The sequence below is a fragment of the Megalobrama amblycephala genome, linkage group LG3 (assembly GCF_018812025.1).
Source record: "Megalobrama amblycephala isolate DHTTF-2021 linkage group LG3, ASM1881202v1, whole genome shotgun sequence".
NCBI lineage: Eukaryota > Metazoa > Chordata > Actinopteri > Cypriniformes > Xenocyprididae > Megalobrama > Megalobrama amblycephala.
Genome location: NC_063046.1, coordinates 39339220 through 39356939, shown reverse-complemented (window position 1 = coordinate 39356939; position 17720 = coordinate 39339220). Strand labels below are relative to the sequence as shown.

Below are 17720 nucleotides of genomic sequence, written 5' to 3'. Positions count from 1 at the left end.
GGTACACATATTGTTCTCATCAAGCCGGACAATTTTCTAATTTACATTCATTAGCTCCGACCAACAGGAAGTCAGCTATTTTGGTTTGAATGTTAATTTTTTGAAAAAACAGGCTATGAATTTTATACTACTACTCCTACAGGGTTTATCCAATTTACACCAAGCTTTTTTTAACTTGTTGCTAACACATTGAAGTTGTTTAATTGCAAACGGATTTTGGATATCTCAAACGGTTTGGCCGTGGCGAGGCAACAAATTTATGGCAAGAAAAGGGGAACAAAGTGTTATAACTTCTGCATACATTAATTGATTTTGATGAAACTTCGGCTTAGTCTTCGTTGTACAAGGCTGATCACATGGATGTGACTATTGTGATTCAAAGTCATAGCGCCACCAACTGGAAGCAGAAAATGTGTCACTTTCAGCATACATTGAGATCACCCTCTTATTTTTACCTGATTTGCTTCAAAATTCATCAGAATAATGTTAAAACTTGGCACATGTAATCCTTTGAAAATGGGCAGGGAGGAGGGGCTCTATAGTGGGACCTTGTAGTGCAGTAAATGTGGAGTGAATTTGACATAGTCCTTTGATGTTTAACAGTTTTAAGTGCCTATTGCCCGCTGTGCACAGTTGCCCTGAAGCCACCGGGATGGCGGTGCCACCGGGCTTGGGCCCGCCATCGCTGCTCGCAGCTATATTTCTGTCTGCAGAGCCTGGTAAAAAAGTATAAAGGTTTGGAAATTTGAGTTACTTGTGCTTATTTATTTTTATTATTTTATTTATTTAATTTTTTAAGTACTTAAATTTACCTGGATTATTTTAATTTAAGCTATTTTGTAATTAATTAATTTATTTTAATTTATTTTATTGATTTGATGAACTATAATTTGCTTAAACATGATTATTTTGTATTGTCTGTCTGATTGAATGCTTGTTAAAAAATAAATCAGACGTTACTCAACAGTTACTCAGTACTTGAGTAGTTTTTTCACCAAGCACTTTTTTACGCTTACTCAAGTAATTATTTGGATGACTACTTTTTACTTTTACTTGAGTCATATTATTCTGAAGTAACAGTACTTTTACTTGAGTACAATTTTTGGCTACTCTACCCACCTCTGGTCACTTCAGAGAACACGTCTCCACTGCTCTAGAGTCCAGTGACGGCGTTCTTTACACCACTGCATCCGACGCTTTGCGTTACTTGGTGATGTAAGGCTTGGATGCAGCTGCTCACCCATGGAAACCCATTCCATGAAGCTCTCTACACACTGTTCTTGAGCTAATCTGAAGGCCACGCAAAGTTTGGAGGTCTGTAGCTATTGACTCTGCAGAAAGTTGGCATCTTCTGCACACTGTGTGCCTCAGCATGCTCTGACCCGCTCTGTGATTTTACATGGCCTACTACTTCATGGCTGAGTTGCTGTTGTTCCCAATTGCTTTCACTTTGTTGTGATACCACTAACAGTTGACCATGGAATATTTAGTAGTGGGAAAATTTCATGAATGGACCACACTTAAATTCACTGAGCTCCTGAGAGTGACCCATTCTGTCACAAATGTTTGTAGAAGCAGTCTGCATTCCTAGGTGCTTGATTTTATACACCTGTGGTCATGGAAGTGATTGGAACACCTGAATTCAGTGATTTGGAGGGGTGTACATAAGGTAATATGTCACTTTTTTTTTTAATTACCACACTTTGAAGACAAACACAGCCATTAGGTGATTTCTGTCAACGACGAAAGACAATTTACAGTAAAGCAACAATTCACCACAACACCCTGAGGAAAGCCATTTTTAATTTCTGGGTAATGACCAGATGTAGCTATGACTTTTCTTTCATTCGCTGTGGCCTTGAACCACCTTTCTTAATTGCTGATAGCAATTGGAAGGTACCCTTTGATTTACCTTGAAAGATCCTGAAGAGTCCATGTACTCAGAATGTACAACCAAGTGACATTAGAGTCGATGAAAATGAGAGATAGGCTGTGTTCGTTTCATCCTGTGTATGTAAAATGTGTATTTTGTGGTTAGGGTGCGGGATGATCTGTGATTTTATGTCATTGCATGTGACATTACGGCATTATAGATTCTCTCTAAAATAGATTTTGGTAAGTCTTAAATGTAATGTGTATGTTTGCATAATGTATGTGAATGACGTGCTTAATATCATGTTATCAAGTATTTTATATTTGACTTTTGTGTAGTGTTGTGGAGACGGCTCTAACAAATATGAACTGTAGTCAAGTCAAGTCTCAAGTCAAGTCTGCTTTTATTGTCAATTCTTCCACATATACAGTACATACATACAGAGAATCGAAATTGCGTACTCTCAGACCCGCGGTGCATACAGATAACACTAACAGTAGAGCTTAATAATCTGGAACAAAAAAAAAAAAATAAAAAAATAAAAAAATAAGATATAACTATACAAAATCAATGTAAATATAATATAACTATACAATAAGGAGATGTAAAAAAGATATTACAAGAAAATATATATAAAAAATAAATAAGTTAAATAAAGCAGCGCAAGGCACATGGCAGATAGAGTGCAAACCAGTGAACAAACAGTGCAGATAAAAAGATTGGCTTATTCATTCTGATTAAGTGACAAAAAGGGCTCAAGAGCAGTTATTATATTTAAACTGACTGATGAGGTGGTAGAATGTCATCAGTTCCATGGTGAATGAGGTAAATGGAGACCAATGCTACACAAAGTGACTGGTGCATGTCATCATATTTTAGTGGGGGGGGGGGGGGGGGGGTTCATAGTTCAGTGGTGCCTGAGGCAAAAAAAGGACGGGGGGGGCAAGTTCGGGAGCGAGTTCAGCTTCCTGACAGCCTGATGGATGAAGCTGTCCTTCAATCTGCTGGTCCTGGCCTGGAGACTCCGCAGTCTCCTCCCTGATGGCAGCAGACTGAAGAAGCTGTGTGACGGGTGTGTGGGATCACTTGCGATGCAGAGGGCTTTGCGAGTGAGACGGGTTCCGTAAGTTTCTTCGAGGGAGGGGAGAGAGACACCAATGATCTTCTCAGCTGCTCTCACTATGCGTTGCAGAGTCTTCCGGCAGGACGCATTACAGGCGCCATACCACACAGTGATGCAGCTCGTCAGAATGCTCTCGATGGTGCCTCTGTAGAAGGTGCACATGATAGGGGGTGGGGCTCTGGCTCTCCTCAGTTTGCGGAGGAAGTAGAGACGTTGTTGAGATTTCTTGGCCAGTGCTGTGGTGTTGTCGGTCCAGGAGAGGTCCTCTGTGATGTGCACACCCAGGAACTTGGTGCTGCTCACTCTCTCCACAGTCACACCGTTGATGGTCAGAGGAACATGCTGAGTGTGCGCTCTCCTGAAATCAACAACGATCTCCTTCGTCTTCTCCACGTTCAGAGAGAGATTGTTGTTGCTGCACCACCCAGCCAAGCGCCTCACCTCGCTCCTGTAGTTTGTCTCATCTCTGTTGCTAATAAGACCCACCACAGTCGTGTCATCCGCAAACTTAATAAAGAGGTTGGAGTTGTGTGACGGTATGCAGTCGTGGGTCAGCAGAGTGAAGAGGAGGGGGCTCAGCACACATCCTTGAGGGGCCCCAGTGTTCAGGGTGATGGTGCTGGATGTATTGCTGCCGACCCGTACTGCCTGAGGTCTTCCAGTCAGAAAGTCCAACAGCCAGTTGCACAACGAAGTGTTAAGCCCCAGCTCAATCAGTTTGTGAATGAGCTGTTGAGGGATGATTGTGTTGAATGCTGAACTGAAGTCTATGAACAGCATTCTGACGTATGAGTCTTTTTTCTCTAGATGTGTGAGTGCAGAGTGGAGGGTAGTTGAGATGGCATCATCGGTCGACCGGTTGGAGCGATATGCAAACTGGAATGGGTCCAGGGAGGGGGGGAGGGCAGACTGGATGTGATGCTTGACTAGCCGTTCAAAACACTTCATAAGGATGGGAGTAAGTGCAACAGGACGGTAGTCATTGAAGCAGGATGGAGATGGCTTCTTCGGGACTGGAATGATGGTAGTGGTTTTGAAACATGTGGGAACAACAGCCTGACTAAGTGAGATGTTGAAGATGTCTGTGAAGACATCAGTGAGTTCTGCTGCACAGTCTCTCAGTACACGCCCAGGAATGTTGTCAGGACCCGGAGCTTTGCGTGCATTGATCCTGCTAAAGGATCTCCTCACGCTGTCCGGAGTCAGAGTCATCACCTGGTCACCGGGAGGGGGTGGAATCTTCTGTGCAGTGGTGCCGTTTTGCTCCTCAAAGCGAGCGAAGAAGGTGTTCAGCTCATTCAGCAGAGAGATGTTGTTATCACAGGTCCGTGGTGGGGGCTTGTAGTCCGTAATGGTCTGTATCCCCTGCCACAGGCTACGAGTGTCTCTGCTGTCACTGAAACGATGTGCTAACCTCCTGGAGTACTGTCTCTTAGCCTCCCTGATGCCACGGGATAGGTTGGCCCTGGCTGTTCTCAGGCCCACCTCATCTCCAGCTCTGAATGCAGCGTTCCGCGTCTCCAGGAGTCTGTAGACCTCCCCTGTCATCCACGGCTTCTGGTTAGCCCGGACAGTGATGGTTTTTGTGACTGTTACATCCTCAATACACTTGTTGATGTAGGCAGTGACAGTCTCTGAGTACTCCTGGAGGTCAGTGATGTTATTATAAGTGGCAGCCTGCTTAAACATATTCCAGTCAGTTGTATCAAAGCAGTCTTGAAGAGCGTCTGACGACCCTTCCGGCCACACCTGAATCTGTTTCTGAACTGGTTTGGCGACTTTAATGAGCGGTCTGTATGCAGGCATTAGCATGACAGTGATGTGATCTGAGGCACCGAGGTGGGGGAGGGGGAGGGCTTTGTAAGCTCCTCTCTGTGTGGAGTAGACAAAGTCTAAAATGTTTTTACCTCTTGTTGGAAAATGAATGTGTTGGTGTATTTTTGGAAACACACTCTTTAAGTCAGCATGGTTGAAATCCCCAGCTATGATGAGAAAAGCATCAGGGTGTGCTGTCTGCTGCTCACTGATGTGCTGGTGCAGTTCATTTAGTGCCTCACTCCTGTTGCTGTTGTTGTTGTTCGGGGGAATGTAAACCGAAACGAGCAGAATGGCAGTATATTCCCTCGGCAGATAGAACGGCCGGCACTTAATAATCATAAACTCCACCAGGGGTGAGCAGTGTTTGCAGATCACAACAGCATCGCGGCACCACGCATCATTGATGTAAACACAAAGCCCGCCGCCGCGGGTTTTTCCTCCCGCGACGAGAGCTCTGTCCGCTCGATAGCACGTCAGCTGGTCGAGCTGAATAGCGCAGTCCGGAACACTGTTGCTAAGCCATGTTTCCGTAAACACAAAAACACAACAGTCTCTTACAGTCCTTTGAGTTGAACGTAGTAATCGGATGTAATCCAGTTTATTGTCCAAAGAGCGTACGTTAGCCAGTACGATGGTGGGGATAGATGGCTTGTGTGGGTTAGCCGTTAGCCTAGCCAGAATACCTCCGCGCTTACCCCTCTTCTGCTTCCTCTCATACCGCTTGCGGCGCCTCCGCTGTGGGCGAGATGCAGCAGTGGGGGTCGTTGACGATGAAGGCCTACGGAGCAGTCCGAGATCTCGCAGCTGTTCTGCGTGTGCGGAGTTTAACTCTAGAAGTGCGGTTCTGCCGACATCCAGCAGAAACTCACGACTGTATGCGCGCTTAAAGACAGGTAGACGCGATGACGACGTACAAAAACACTGCGACTCACAAGACAAAAAACACGAAAACACCGTTCTGTCGGGACAGAGAGAAGCCGCTGCGTGCGGACGCGCCGCCATTTTGAGACCTAGTACTAATAAATTTCTGCCAAAAGAACCAATTCATCAGGGAAAACTTAGGGTTGATATGGTTGATCTGATCGCTCAAGGTTTGCAAAAAGAACAAGATGAAATCAAGAAAAAACAGGACGAGAAAGAAAAGAAGAAGAACCACTGGAGTGGGAGGAATGAAGATGGATCCGAAGGCCAAAGAGATGCTTAAATTACTGAGACAGCAACAGAGAATTAATTTGAAATTGATTATGCTTATTAAACAATCATATATGTCGAATACTTTTATGTGTGATCTGGAACAGATTACAAACGAGGTTGAAGCTTTGACTACAAAAGCTTTAGCACCGGTTGAATCTGGAAATTGTGTTTAAGGGTTAAAAGGTTAAAATGATGCTTGAATAGATGTATGTTTTTATCTTTCATATCTAGAAGTGTTAATATAAGCTAACCAAGATAAACGTTTTTAACTTACACATCTAGAGGTGTTAATGCAAACCAAGCAAGATGTATGTTTTCTTAAAAACGTGAATTTCTGGACATTTATAACAAACAGCCAAGCAAACAAAATGATGTTATAATAGATAAATGAGTTCTACTGTTACACGATTCCCAGTTATTTCCATTATTTCATGATTTCTAGTATTTGTACAGGCTTTACATTTTTAAATTTTAATAATAATTTGTATTAAAGGTGTTTCAACTTCTCAAATCTATCTACCTGACTAATGGAAATCGAGGTTGTAGGGGTTACATAGATCGACGGCACCTGCCACATCCTAAGCAGCAGTGACAATATAAGGTTCAATCGCAGCAGTACACCGGTACAATGGAAGACATCGTCAAGGAGCTGCCATTTAAAGTCATCCTGCTGCCTATCAACAATAGAGTGGTCAGCTTAAAAACAGAAGAATAATTAAACAGTTTTGAATAATGAAGATTTAAATAGTTATAGTGGGGTAGGCTCCAGTGGTCCGTGTAATGCCTCGCAGTTCTGTGTTCAATTCACACCATCAAAATGAACCAAATGAAAAGTTGGCTTTAAACTTTCATTTTCAATTTCTTTGGAACAATTTTGGGGTTGCCAATGATGTCAGATAATGAAATGCTATAGACAATAATGCTATCTATACACAACAATAATGCTGACTATACCCAGGGAAGTGTTAACTGACCCAAACTGCACAGTGAAAAAAAAAATCACAAATCACAACAGTCTATTTGAGTCTAGTATGACCTGTCTAGATGACTATTCCTTAAAGGGAACCCCTGGTGTTAAGACTTATATTAAGCCATACAACGTAAATAATGTCTCTTACTAAAATATGTAGTAGAAAACACATGAAAGATCTACGCTATTTAAAAAATCCATGACATATTTGGACAATGGGTAGCGCCATTTTGTTTAGCTGTACAGTGCGATGACGTTAAAAGGTTGCACTCATGAGCTACTGACACTGTCCTATTTCTATTTTTACCGCAACACAACTCGGAATATAATATATGATGTGCAGCTTTTGGTTGTAATTTTCAGTAGATGAGCCACAAGAGAAAAGATGTAAGTCTTTACTGCTTTACTAGTGATAAGAGGAGAAAAGAATAAGTTGTGCAGAATGTGGATGAATAATAGACATCATTTACTTTATATTAAACCATACAAGTCTTACCACCAAGCTCATTTACCTAATGGATTGTTATTCATCTGAACAGCACACACAAAAAAGGGGGCAGAGCAATGAGAGACATTGAAACGTGATACAATCTCAGGTGAAAAAAATACTATAGTAAATACTATAGTGTTTTTGAACTATACTATAGTAAATTGTAGTATACTGTATTACAACACTTTGTTAATGAATGTGACAGCATATTGTAGTATTAACTATAATGAACTGATAAACTGTAATAAATACTGTAGTATACTTAGTTTTTACTACAGTAAACTGTAGTGTATACTGTAGTATAATACCCTATAGTTGTAGAAAATTTAGTACAGTATTGGGTAAAGTAATTTGTTTATATTAGTTATTATATTACCACAGCAACTATTGAATTACCACAACAAATTATTTAAAGCACTTTACTATAATATGGTTCAAAAACCACTATAGTATTTACTATAAATAACTATTGTGAACGTTTTCACAAATCAGGCTCAATCTAAAACAAGTGATTTTGTATTTCATCGGTCTGCGTGTTTAAATAGACGTTAAACATGGAAAAACGCCTATTTTTGACATTCCTGACTAGCGACTTACCAAGACCAAAAAAACCCACCGATTTCAGACCGGAGGAATGGATCACCTGATTTCACAAATCATGAATGACATGCTATATTATTTGCATGTCTACGACCGTGCGCTGCGGATTTATAGCCAAACAATTTCTGAATATCGAACTGCAATGCGGTGGCAATAGGCTAAACAAACAATGACGCAAGAAAACCGCCACATTTAAATGGTCCAATCAGAATGCAGTGTTAACCTTTGAGCTAACAAATCTGCCTAACAACTGTTGATCAGATGTGAAAAGAAAATGATGATTGGTCGGTAAAAAAAACCCCTCAGGCTTCATCCAGATGTGCTCCGGTTGGCTGTGAAGAGAGCAGGATCTCAGGGAAGGAGGAGGAGGAGTGGGTGAGGAGAGAGGAAGAGTTTTCGGCGGCATTTTTGAAAGACTGCAAGTATAACTTTTATAACCTAGAAAGAGTCAAATAAAACGGAGAACAAATTGGCACTGACAGAAAAGAAGAAACAGAATTTAAAGCGATATTAGAGTTAGAAATCAAAGAAAGGACATGAAAGACATGACATGAAACTACCGGAAGCTTTAGAGAAGAGTTTTGGTGAGGTAAAAAACGCTACATTTACATTTTACATTTATTCATTTGGCAGACGCTTTTATCCAAAGAGACTTACAAGTGAGGAATACAGTAAGCGAGTCGCTAAATGTCTGCAATGAGGTAAAGTAATAGTGATAGTTAACAGTCAAAAACAGCTAGAACAAATCATGCAATGTAAAACACTAAATGGAGGAAAAATAACAACGAAAGAGATGGGGAAAAGCAAAGAAACCGGATGAGTCATCTCAGTTGTTTCAGCATCAGTCACATATGAAGAAATGAAAGCAAACTTGAAAGGAGGAATCGTATGTCAAACGGCTAATAGCAAAATAGAGACCATAAAAAACAGGACAGTCTCGTTGTAATGAGAAAAAACTAAACTAAGCAGTAAAAGAAAACAACATGAAAGAACCAACACATAAATGTGTAGTGTCAGACAAGATCTGATAGAATAAAGCAGGGGTGTCCAAACGGAGCCATCGGATTTCATCAAAAATATCTTAATTTGTGTTCTGAAGATCAACGAAGGTCTTACGGGTGTGGAACGGCATGAGGGTGAGTAATAAATGACAGAATTTTCACTTTTGGGTGAACTAACCCTTTAATGTATTAAGTAACCATGAACTAACAATGAGCAATACAGTTGTTCATGTTAGTTAGTGCACTAACTAATGTTAATAAGACTTTAATAATGAAATTAACTATAACAAAGATTAATAAATGCTGTATGAGTGCAGTTCATTAATCAACCTTATTGTAAAGTGTTACCAGAAGCATTCATAACTTGCTAATGCAGTCCATGAATGAAGAAGCATCTTACAATGGAACATCAGAAGTATTTTTGCTAACGGCAGAGTTGCCAGGTCCCATAAAAAATTCCAGCCTAAATTTACTGAAAACCCACCCAAAAGAAATGAAAACTAGCCCAATTTCATCATAGCTGACAGCTGCGTTATTCCCATAATGCGCCTTTAGTAAAAAAAAAAAAAAAAAAAAAAATATATATATATATATATATATATATATATATATATTTTTTTTTTTTTTTTTTTTTTTTTTTTTTTGATAATTTTAGCTAGAGTTGTTTATATTATTTTATCAGTATTTTATTCCTTTTTATTCACTAAAGTAATTTTTTTCTTGTACTCCTTCTTTGATTTTAATTTTCAGCATTTTTCATGACGTTCATTTTAAAATTAGAGTTGGGCAATTTGACCAGAAATATTATGACAATATTATTTTCCCATATCATATGATATAGATATTTATCACAATATTAATTCCCTATTAATGGGGAAGGATATGGTCTCCATGTGTTTGTTAGACCTTGAGAATGAACGTAAACTTGTTTGTTCACAATTAAACTGCATTAAGCCACCTTTTAATTTAGGGCCCCATTAAATCTATTTTATTTTCCCTGTGTTTTATGATGCAATACAAATTTGCCATCAACAATAGTGTTTAATGAAATTAATTAATAAAACTTTTACAATTAATTATCAATTAATCAATCAATCTTAAGTAAAAATGTAAACAATAAATTTACAACAAAAAAATTGCATTTTATCTCTTTGATCAGTACATTTTACTATATCATAATAATGTATTTCTGTTAACATTTCTTCGAAGTTAAAGCAAATTTTTATTGCGGAAGTTTTTTTCCAAATGAAACGGTGAAAATGTCTTAAGTTCCTCAGAGCAGTTGGAGATGCTGTGAGAAGGCCTTGAAATCTCTGCTCTATCCTTAGGTTTCCAGTAAAATGATCAATTTTCTTTTCCTTTGTCTACAGATAAACTTTTTTGCTGCCACGGTACATTATAAAAATAGCCCAAAATACAGCAACCCGCGGGTCTGTAATTTTTCCCACGACTGCATTTTCAAAATAGACCAATTGTGCGGGAAAACTGCAACCCTGGCAACTATGGCTAGCGTACAAGTATTAAAGAAGTAAATAAAAGATGAAAACATACAATAAACATGGTTACAACTAAAATATGATTTTATAATTAAAGGATATAATGTTATTAGAAAAGATGGGAAATATGGTAGAGGAGGTGGTGTGATTATATTCATTAAACAGAATTTAACATAAAGAGAACAAAGTATTCCAAATGAAATAGAATGTATAGCTGTGGAAATATATAGGGAAGAAGAAAGTCTTATAATTTGCAATATATATAATACATGTAAGTCTATATCAATGAGTATTTGAGGAAATTAATAAAATTAACGGACCAGAAATATGGTGTGAAGATTTCAATGCGCACAACACATTATGGGGTAGTGAAAAAGCCAATTTAATTGGTAAAACATTTTCTGAAGTATACATTTTGAACATGGATGAGGAATATTATAAAAAGACAAGAAATTTTAGAGAAGTATCCAGATAATAATACATCAAAGAAACCAATGGAAAACACACTAGAGACATAAATAAACTAAATAGAGTACTTAACGAATGTAAAAAATAAAAATACAGCACCGGGAGAAGACCAAATATGTTATATCATGTTTAAACATATTCAAATATCCATTTTACCAAAAAAAATGGAAATGTGCACTAGTACTTCCAATAGTAAAGCCTGGAAAAGAGCCAACAAACCCTAAAAGTTATAGACCAATAGCTTTAACATCTAATCTTAGTAAACTGATGGAAAACATTATAGTATATAGACTATCATTTTATCTAGTACATAATAAGATTAGTCAGTATCAATGAGTGTGGATTCCCACAAGGAAGTGTAATTAGTCCAATACTATTTAACGTTATGATTAATAACGTTTTTTAACGGAATAGATTTCCACTTGTTAAGTCGTGACGTAAGGAACACCATATCCGGGTCCAAGCCTCGACTCGTTTCACTTGAGAATGCCATCGACGGCCGTTTATGAGCACTAAAGTTAAACATTTTAAATACTTGCAGTCTACACAACAGTCTCTGTGCTCACAGCGTCACAGACATTAATATTTTAACTATATATAATATAATAACTATAATATTATAACTTTTATAAAAGATGAATCATTGTCTGGCCATCTGGAATTTTGGTATGGAGATAAGGGTTATGATTATATATTTTTTTTAATATTACACCACATCGTGTGTGTATATTAGCACCATTTGTTGTTTTCTTGTGGTATGAGATAGAGCGTTAGGACCCGGAAGCGCTGCCGCGTGACGTCAGACTTAACAACCAATTAGGAATTGGTGCTGCTTTATATGCAGATGATGGTACATTATGGAAAAGGTTAAGAAATATTGAATATATAACAGAAGTTCTTCAAAAAGCAGTAACAGAGGTGGAAGGATGGTCCATAACATGGGGTTTTAAGTTATCGGTTAGTAAATCAAACTGTTTTTCCTCAAGGAAAAATATTCCTGAAAATATTAAACTGTACCTGTATGGAAATCCATTAGAAAGTGTGTCAGTATTTAAATACTTAGGATTATGGTTTGATGAGAACACATATAAATCTGATAGAGAATAAAAGCAAAAAAGTGATCAATTTGATGAGGGCTATATCAGAAAATAATAATTAATATACTGTATATAGATAGAGATATGCTGAGACCCACTTTTGATTATGGTTGTACAATACACAGAGCAGCAGCTTAAACAAACCTAAAAAAAATGGATATAATACAGGCTAAAGATTTAAGAGGGTTTTGGGTGGCCAATAAAAGGTGAAGTGGATAAATATAAATAAATAGTGTTAGGACCATCTGTAGCAATAGGAAACAACCATGATGAGATTATTACTATGGCAAAGGTAGATGTAAATCTAAACAAATACATGAAAATAATAGTAAAGTATATAGATAAATACATACAAGCTAACTATTTTTCATATCGACACATTTACAGACGGATCAAAAGGTACCAGAATCTGGAGTAACAGGTATAGGAATATTCCAGAATTTGAAACAAGCGTATTCAAAAGATTATCAAATAATTTAGCAATATATACAGTAGAATTAGTTGCAATAATCCATTAGAGAAGATATTTTAAATGATATATATTTGACATTAAAATCTCTAAATAGTAAGAGAATAGATGTCAAATTTTGTTGGATACCGGCTCATACAGGAATCAATGGAAAAGAAATAGCAGATCAGTTAGCATTAAGTCAATTATTATATATTCAAAAAGAGTAGCAGAAGAAGTGGGACATAGTTGATACAGGAAGATTTTATTATAAAATGAATTCATGCATCAAAGAAACATACACTTTCGGAAGATGTAGGAAAGATGAGGTGATTTTAACTAGATTACAATTTGGACACGCATGAATAAATGCAAAACTGTACTAAATAGGTTAGCATATTACAGGTAAATGTGCCTTTTGTGGGGTAATAGAAAGCATTGAACATGTAATATTAAAATGTCGGAAATGTAGAGAGAATTAAAATGATAAAGAACTTAAAAGGCAATACTAAGGAAAAAAGATAAATTGGATATTAGGAAACGGATTAAAAGAGGAGTATTAATCAAAGAATAGTAATGGAATATATAGCAGAAACAGGATTAAACAAACAAATTTAGGGAATTTAAATAAATAAAACAAAGGAATATGGGAACACACAACATCTCCCTGTTTGTTTGGCATGGGAGCTGAACATACAGCAGCCATAAATACAGATTGGGTGAACCCTTAATTAAACGATAAAAAAATAGAGATGGGACTATCACCCATGTATGAATAAAAACAGTAGGTGGCGTTATGTGCCTATGGTGCAGAATATGGCACAATTCCAAAGAAGAAGAATGAGAGCAGTGAAAGAATTAAGCTGTATTAACTGAAAAAAGAAATTGAGTTAAGTTGAAAATAAGCATGTACGTATCAGTAGGACGATAAAGATTTGTGTCACGCACCGGGGGGGAAACGAACTTGAGTTTGATTCAGTTGAACCAAACAAGACAGGTGTGAAAACACCCTTAAAGCTCCCATTGGTTCCAGACCTTCAGCATCAGACAATAGTATGTGTTCATTAATAAAATTCAAAGGCAATTATTTAATATTTTCAAAGTAATTATAGCTGAGCTGTTTAACACAAATAATCAGGTCTTTTTCTACTTGTCCTGCAGATGTGAATCAGTGAAGGATGATGGCGTCTGTTTCAGATCACCTTCTAGATGCTCTGGATGATCTAGACACAGATGAACTGAAGAGGTTTAAATGGCGCTTAAAAAATCATAAGGGCTTTTCAAGGGCTGATCTCCAAAAGGCAGACACCCTTGACACAGTGGATCTGATGATGAAGTGTTTGGGACCAGAAGAAGCTGTGAAGATCATGGTGGACATCCTGAGGAAGATGAACCAGAACCATGTGGCTGAACAGTTAGAGAAGAAACACAAGCAAGGTAATGTTTTAAAGCAGTGGTTCAGCAGGGGGTAAAAATTATTTTTTTTATTTTTAAACTGTTTTCACTGTCTATACAAAGAAACCCAACTTTGGGTTTATTCTTACAGAAGTGGCTTTTCCATACTTTTCCCCCTAATATCTTGTAGAATATCACATTAAAAATGTCTTAAGAAAGGATGCAGGGATGATTTTCTCTTGACATGACAATCACACTCTTCATGTCTGTTGATTTCCCCAGACACTTTCACCAACATTGTTCCCAGGAACGACTTCCTACAATGTAAGTGACTGAGAAAACAAGCAGAGAAACTCACTGAGTGTGTTCATGTTCTTCCTGTAGAAGGAGAAAGAAAACATTGACAGAAGAGTTTTATAATTGATCATGTAAATGATGATTTGCACAGGATATCTGGTAAACTGTACTGAGACACTGATGATATATTGAACATGAAGAGTTCAGATACATTAAAAGATCAGATTCATAATTCCTGATTGTGATGTGTTTTATCTCCATCAGATTCCCATCGGCTCACTCTGGATCTGAACACGGTGAATAAACGCCTCCATATGTCTGAGAATAACAGAGAGATTACTGACACTGGCACAGTTCAGCCGTATCCTGATCATCCAGACAGATTTGATAATTGGGAACAGGTGTTGTGTAGAGAGAGTGCGTGTGGACGCTGTTACTGGGAGGTTGAGTGGAGAGGACGTGTGTCTATATCAGTGTCATATATGAGCATAAGCAGGAAGGGATGGGACAATGAGTGTGTGTTTGGACGTAATGATCAGTCCTGGAGTTTGATCTGCTCTTCCTCCAGTTACTCATTCAGACACAATAACATAGAGACTAAACTCCCTGTTGAGTCCAGCCGCAGAATAGGAGTGTATGTGGATCACAGTGCAGGAACTCTGTCCTTCTACAACGTCTCTGGAGACACAATGAGCCTCATCCACACAGTCCAGACCACATTCACTCAACCGCTCTATCCTGGGTTTACAGTTTATAAAGGATTAGTGAAACTGTGTTGATGTATCAGAATAAGGTTGTAGAGTCTCTTATTTTCTCTTCATTACAATAAAGGATTAGTCCACTTTTTTAAATAAAATTTTCCTGATAATTTACTCACCCCCATCTCATCCAAGATGTTCATGTCTTTCTTTCTTCAGTCGAAAAGAAATGAAGGTTTTTTATGAAAACATTCCAGGATTATTCTCCTTATAGTGGACTTCAATGGCCTCCAGACGGTTGAAGGTCAAAATTACTTTTTCAGTGCAGCTTCAAAGGGCTTTAAACGATACCAGACTAGGAATAAGGGTCTTATCTAGAGAAACAATCAGTCATTTTTAAAAAAAAAAATACAGCTGTATATGCTTTATAAACACAAATTATTGCCTTGCACGTGCTTCCGCTTTCCGCATTCTTCTAAAAGCTTACGCCGTATGTCCTACGCCTTCCCTAATCTACTTACGGAAAAAACCTAAACTGGCGCCACGTTCGTTCCGTAAGTTGAATAGGGAAGGCGTAGGACATACAGCGTAAACTAATATTCTGAATTTGCGTAAACATTTGATAAGTTCCGTTTGCAACTTAGAATGGAAACATAGCTTATGTTAAGTGTGGTTAGGGTTATATTCCTTGAGCTAGAGCCAGAAGCGATCTCCATGTCAAGTCTTAAGCCCACCACCAGGTCCATCCCAGAGTCTGCACCGTGGGGGCAGTCCTTTTCTGAGCCAGTTGAGGAACGCTGGCTTATCCATCTCACCGCAGAGCCAGCTCTTGTGCTCGCCCCTAAACTCACTGCAAATCCCACAGATGCATAATCCCTTAGTCACCTGGATTCACCTGTTCTGTTGGTGTCTCTCAACTCCTCAGACTGCACCCTTGTCCTGGCCTTTGAACTTGACCTAAGAAATCCTTCAAATAACTCAATCCCACCAACCTGTCACCTACCCACCCTGTTGTCTCTATCACCACTGGCTCCGTCCAACCTCCAGGACTTCACCTGCTCTGCTGGTGTCTTGCAGTTGCCTCAAGCTCTCTGGCTTCACTCCGTGTCTCCTGTCTATCAGCTCAAATCTGTGAGACAGATCCCCTGGCTTCACATCAAGCCTCCAGGCCCATGACTCCACCTCAGCCTGTCAGCCCGTCAGCTCCACTCTGGCTCTGTGCTCCCTCAGCTCTGCTGTGGTCCAACATCACTCAGACTCTACCAGACTCCCTCGTCCCTCCAGATCAACCTTGGTCTCTTGTCATCCTGGTTCTGCAGAGGACTTCCAGGCCTCCGGCTGCACCTCAGCTCTCCACCCCTTCAGCTCCACTGGGTTCCTCCTTCCCTCTGGCTCCTCCATTGTCCTCAATACCACTGGTGTTGCCCCATTCTTCCAGGCCCCCGGCAGAATTGCCTTGGACTTCCAGGCCTACAGTGATGCCCTGGTCCAGCATCCCTTTAGTTGTGCTGGGTCTCCACCTGATCCAGCTCCACCTCATTTGGTTAAACCCCAGGCCCGTCCACAACACCCATCAGAGCTCTGCCTTGGCTCCTCCCTCCATCAGCTGTGATTTAAAGGATTAGTTCACTTTTAAATAAACTTTTGCTGATAATTTACTCACCCCCATGTCATCCAAGATGTCCATGTCCTTCTTTCTTCAGTCGAAAAGAAATTAAGGTTTTTGATGAAAACATTCCAGGATTTTTCTCCTTATAATGGGCTTCAATGGGCACCAGACGGTTCAAGGTCCAAATGACAGTTTCAATGCAGCTTCAAAGGGCTTTAAATGATACCAGACAATGAATAAGGGTCTTATCTAGCGAAACGATCGGTCGTTTAAAAAAAAAAAAATAAAATTTAAGTTTTATAAGCACAAATGCTCCCCTTGCTCTGTTCTCGGATGCGCATTCGTGATGTCACGTAATACGCAATTATGTTGAAAAGGTCACGCTTGACATAGGCGGAAGTACAGAGTCAGTGTTTACAACTTGAACGTGCAAATACTAAGTCAAACGGCGTTTACAAAAAAAGGTAAAACAACAATGTTGGACGAGGAGAAGATGAGTTTTTCACCCTGCCCTACCTTTTTGAACCGGAATACACAGAGGAAGAAATTAGGCAGATGGAAGAGACTGCTGCGGCGACACACACCGCTCCAGCATCGGGCAGACGTGGTGGTGCACATGTGGCAAATGCCAACCATTGCCAACAGAGGAAGAATCTTAAGCCAGGGACACACCTAACGATTCGCTGAAACATTCTAAGACTGAACTGAACACACATACCGATTGTTTCCTTCGACTGGAGCCGATTTATATACTCACACATGGAATTTGAACACCGACTGTAATCGTAATATCTGTAGTCTGTAGTCATAAGTATCAATTTTCATTCATAATCGGCATTACAATTGTTAAGTGTGTGCGCAGCTTTAAAAATGGATTAAAAATCGCTGCAAAATGGATTTCCACCGTTACTAAGCAACAGCGTCGCACACCGGACGCGAAGCTCAGCACCGCGCCACATCTTTAAAATTCGAACGCATTGTTTTCTATGAGTGTACACACCGGCTTTAGAGGTGTTTTTGTTCTGATGGAGAAGGGTATGACAGTCTGATGGCACTGACAACACAGGATGGAAGAACCATTAGTTGTTTTACCTTTTTTTGTAAACGGCGTTTGACTTACCGTGTGTCTCAATCAGCTTCCTA

The 17720-nt window shown here is 39.1% G+C and overlaps 1 protein-coding gene across 4 annotated transcripts; it reads left to right on the top strand.

Annotated features, from left to right (window-relative positions):
• Positions 1-8418: 8418 nt before the first annotated feature.
• On the top strand, positions 8419-15144 carry LOC125263995 (stonustoxin subunit alpha-like). Of its 4 annotated transcripts, none has more exons than XM_048183264.1 (4): positions 8419-8657; positions 13740-14015; positions 14256-14297; positions 14535-15144. In XM_048183264.1, the coding sequence occupies exons 2-4, from the start codon at positions 13757-13759 to the stop codon at positions 15047-15049; spliced, it is 816 nt and encodes a 271-aa protein (XP_048039221.1). In that variant the 5' UTR covers positions 8419-8657; positions 13740-13756; the 3' UTR covers positions 15050-15144. The 4 variants fall into 4 exon arrangements, with proteins under 4 accessions (XP_048039221.1, XP_048039220.1, XP_048039222.1 ...); XM_048183263.1 differs by having other exon boundaries at positions 8419-9204; XM_048183265.1 differs by lacking the exon at positions 8419-8657 and adding an exon at positions 11804-13631.
• Positions 15145-17720: the final 2576 nt, after the last annotated feature.

Coding starts and splice junctions, on each gene's coding strand:
- LOC125263995 (XM_048183264.1), top strand. CDS start 13,757: ATGATGGCGTCTGTTTCAGATCACCTTCTAGATGCTCTGGATGATCTA. Junction 14,016..14,255: donor AGAGAAGAAACACAAGCAAG/GTAATGTTTTAA, acceptor TGATTTCCCCAG/ACACTTTCACCAACATTGTT. Junction 14,298..14,534: donor CAGGAACGACTTCCTACAAT/GTAAGTGACTGA, acceptor TATCTCCATCAG/ATTCCCATCGGCTCACTCTG.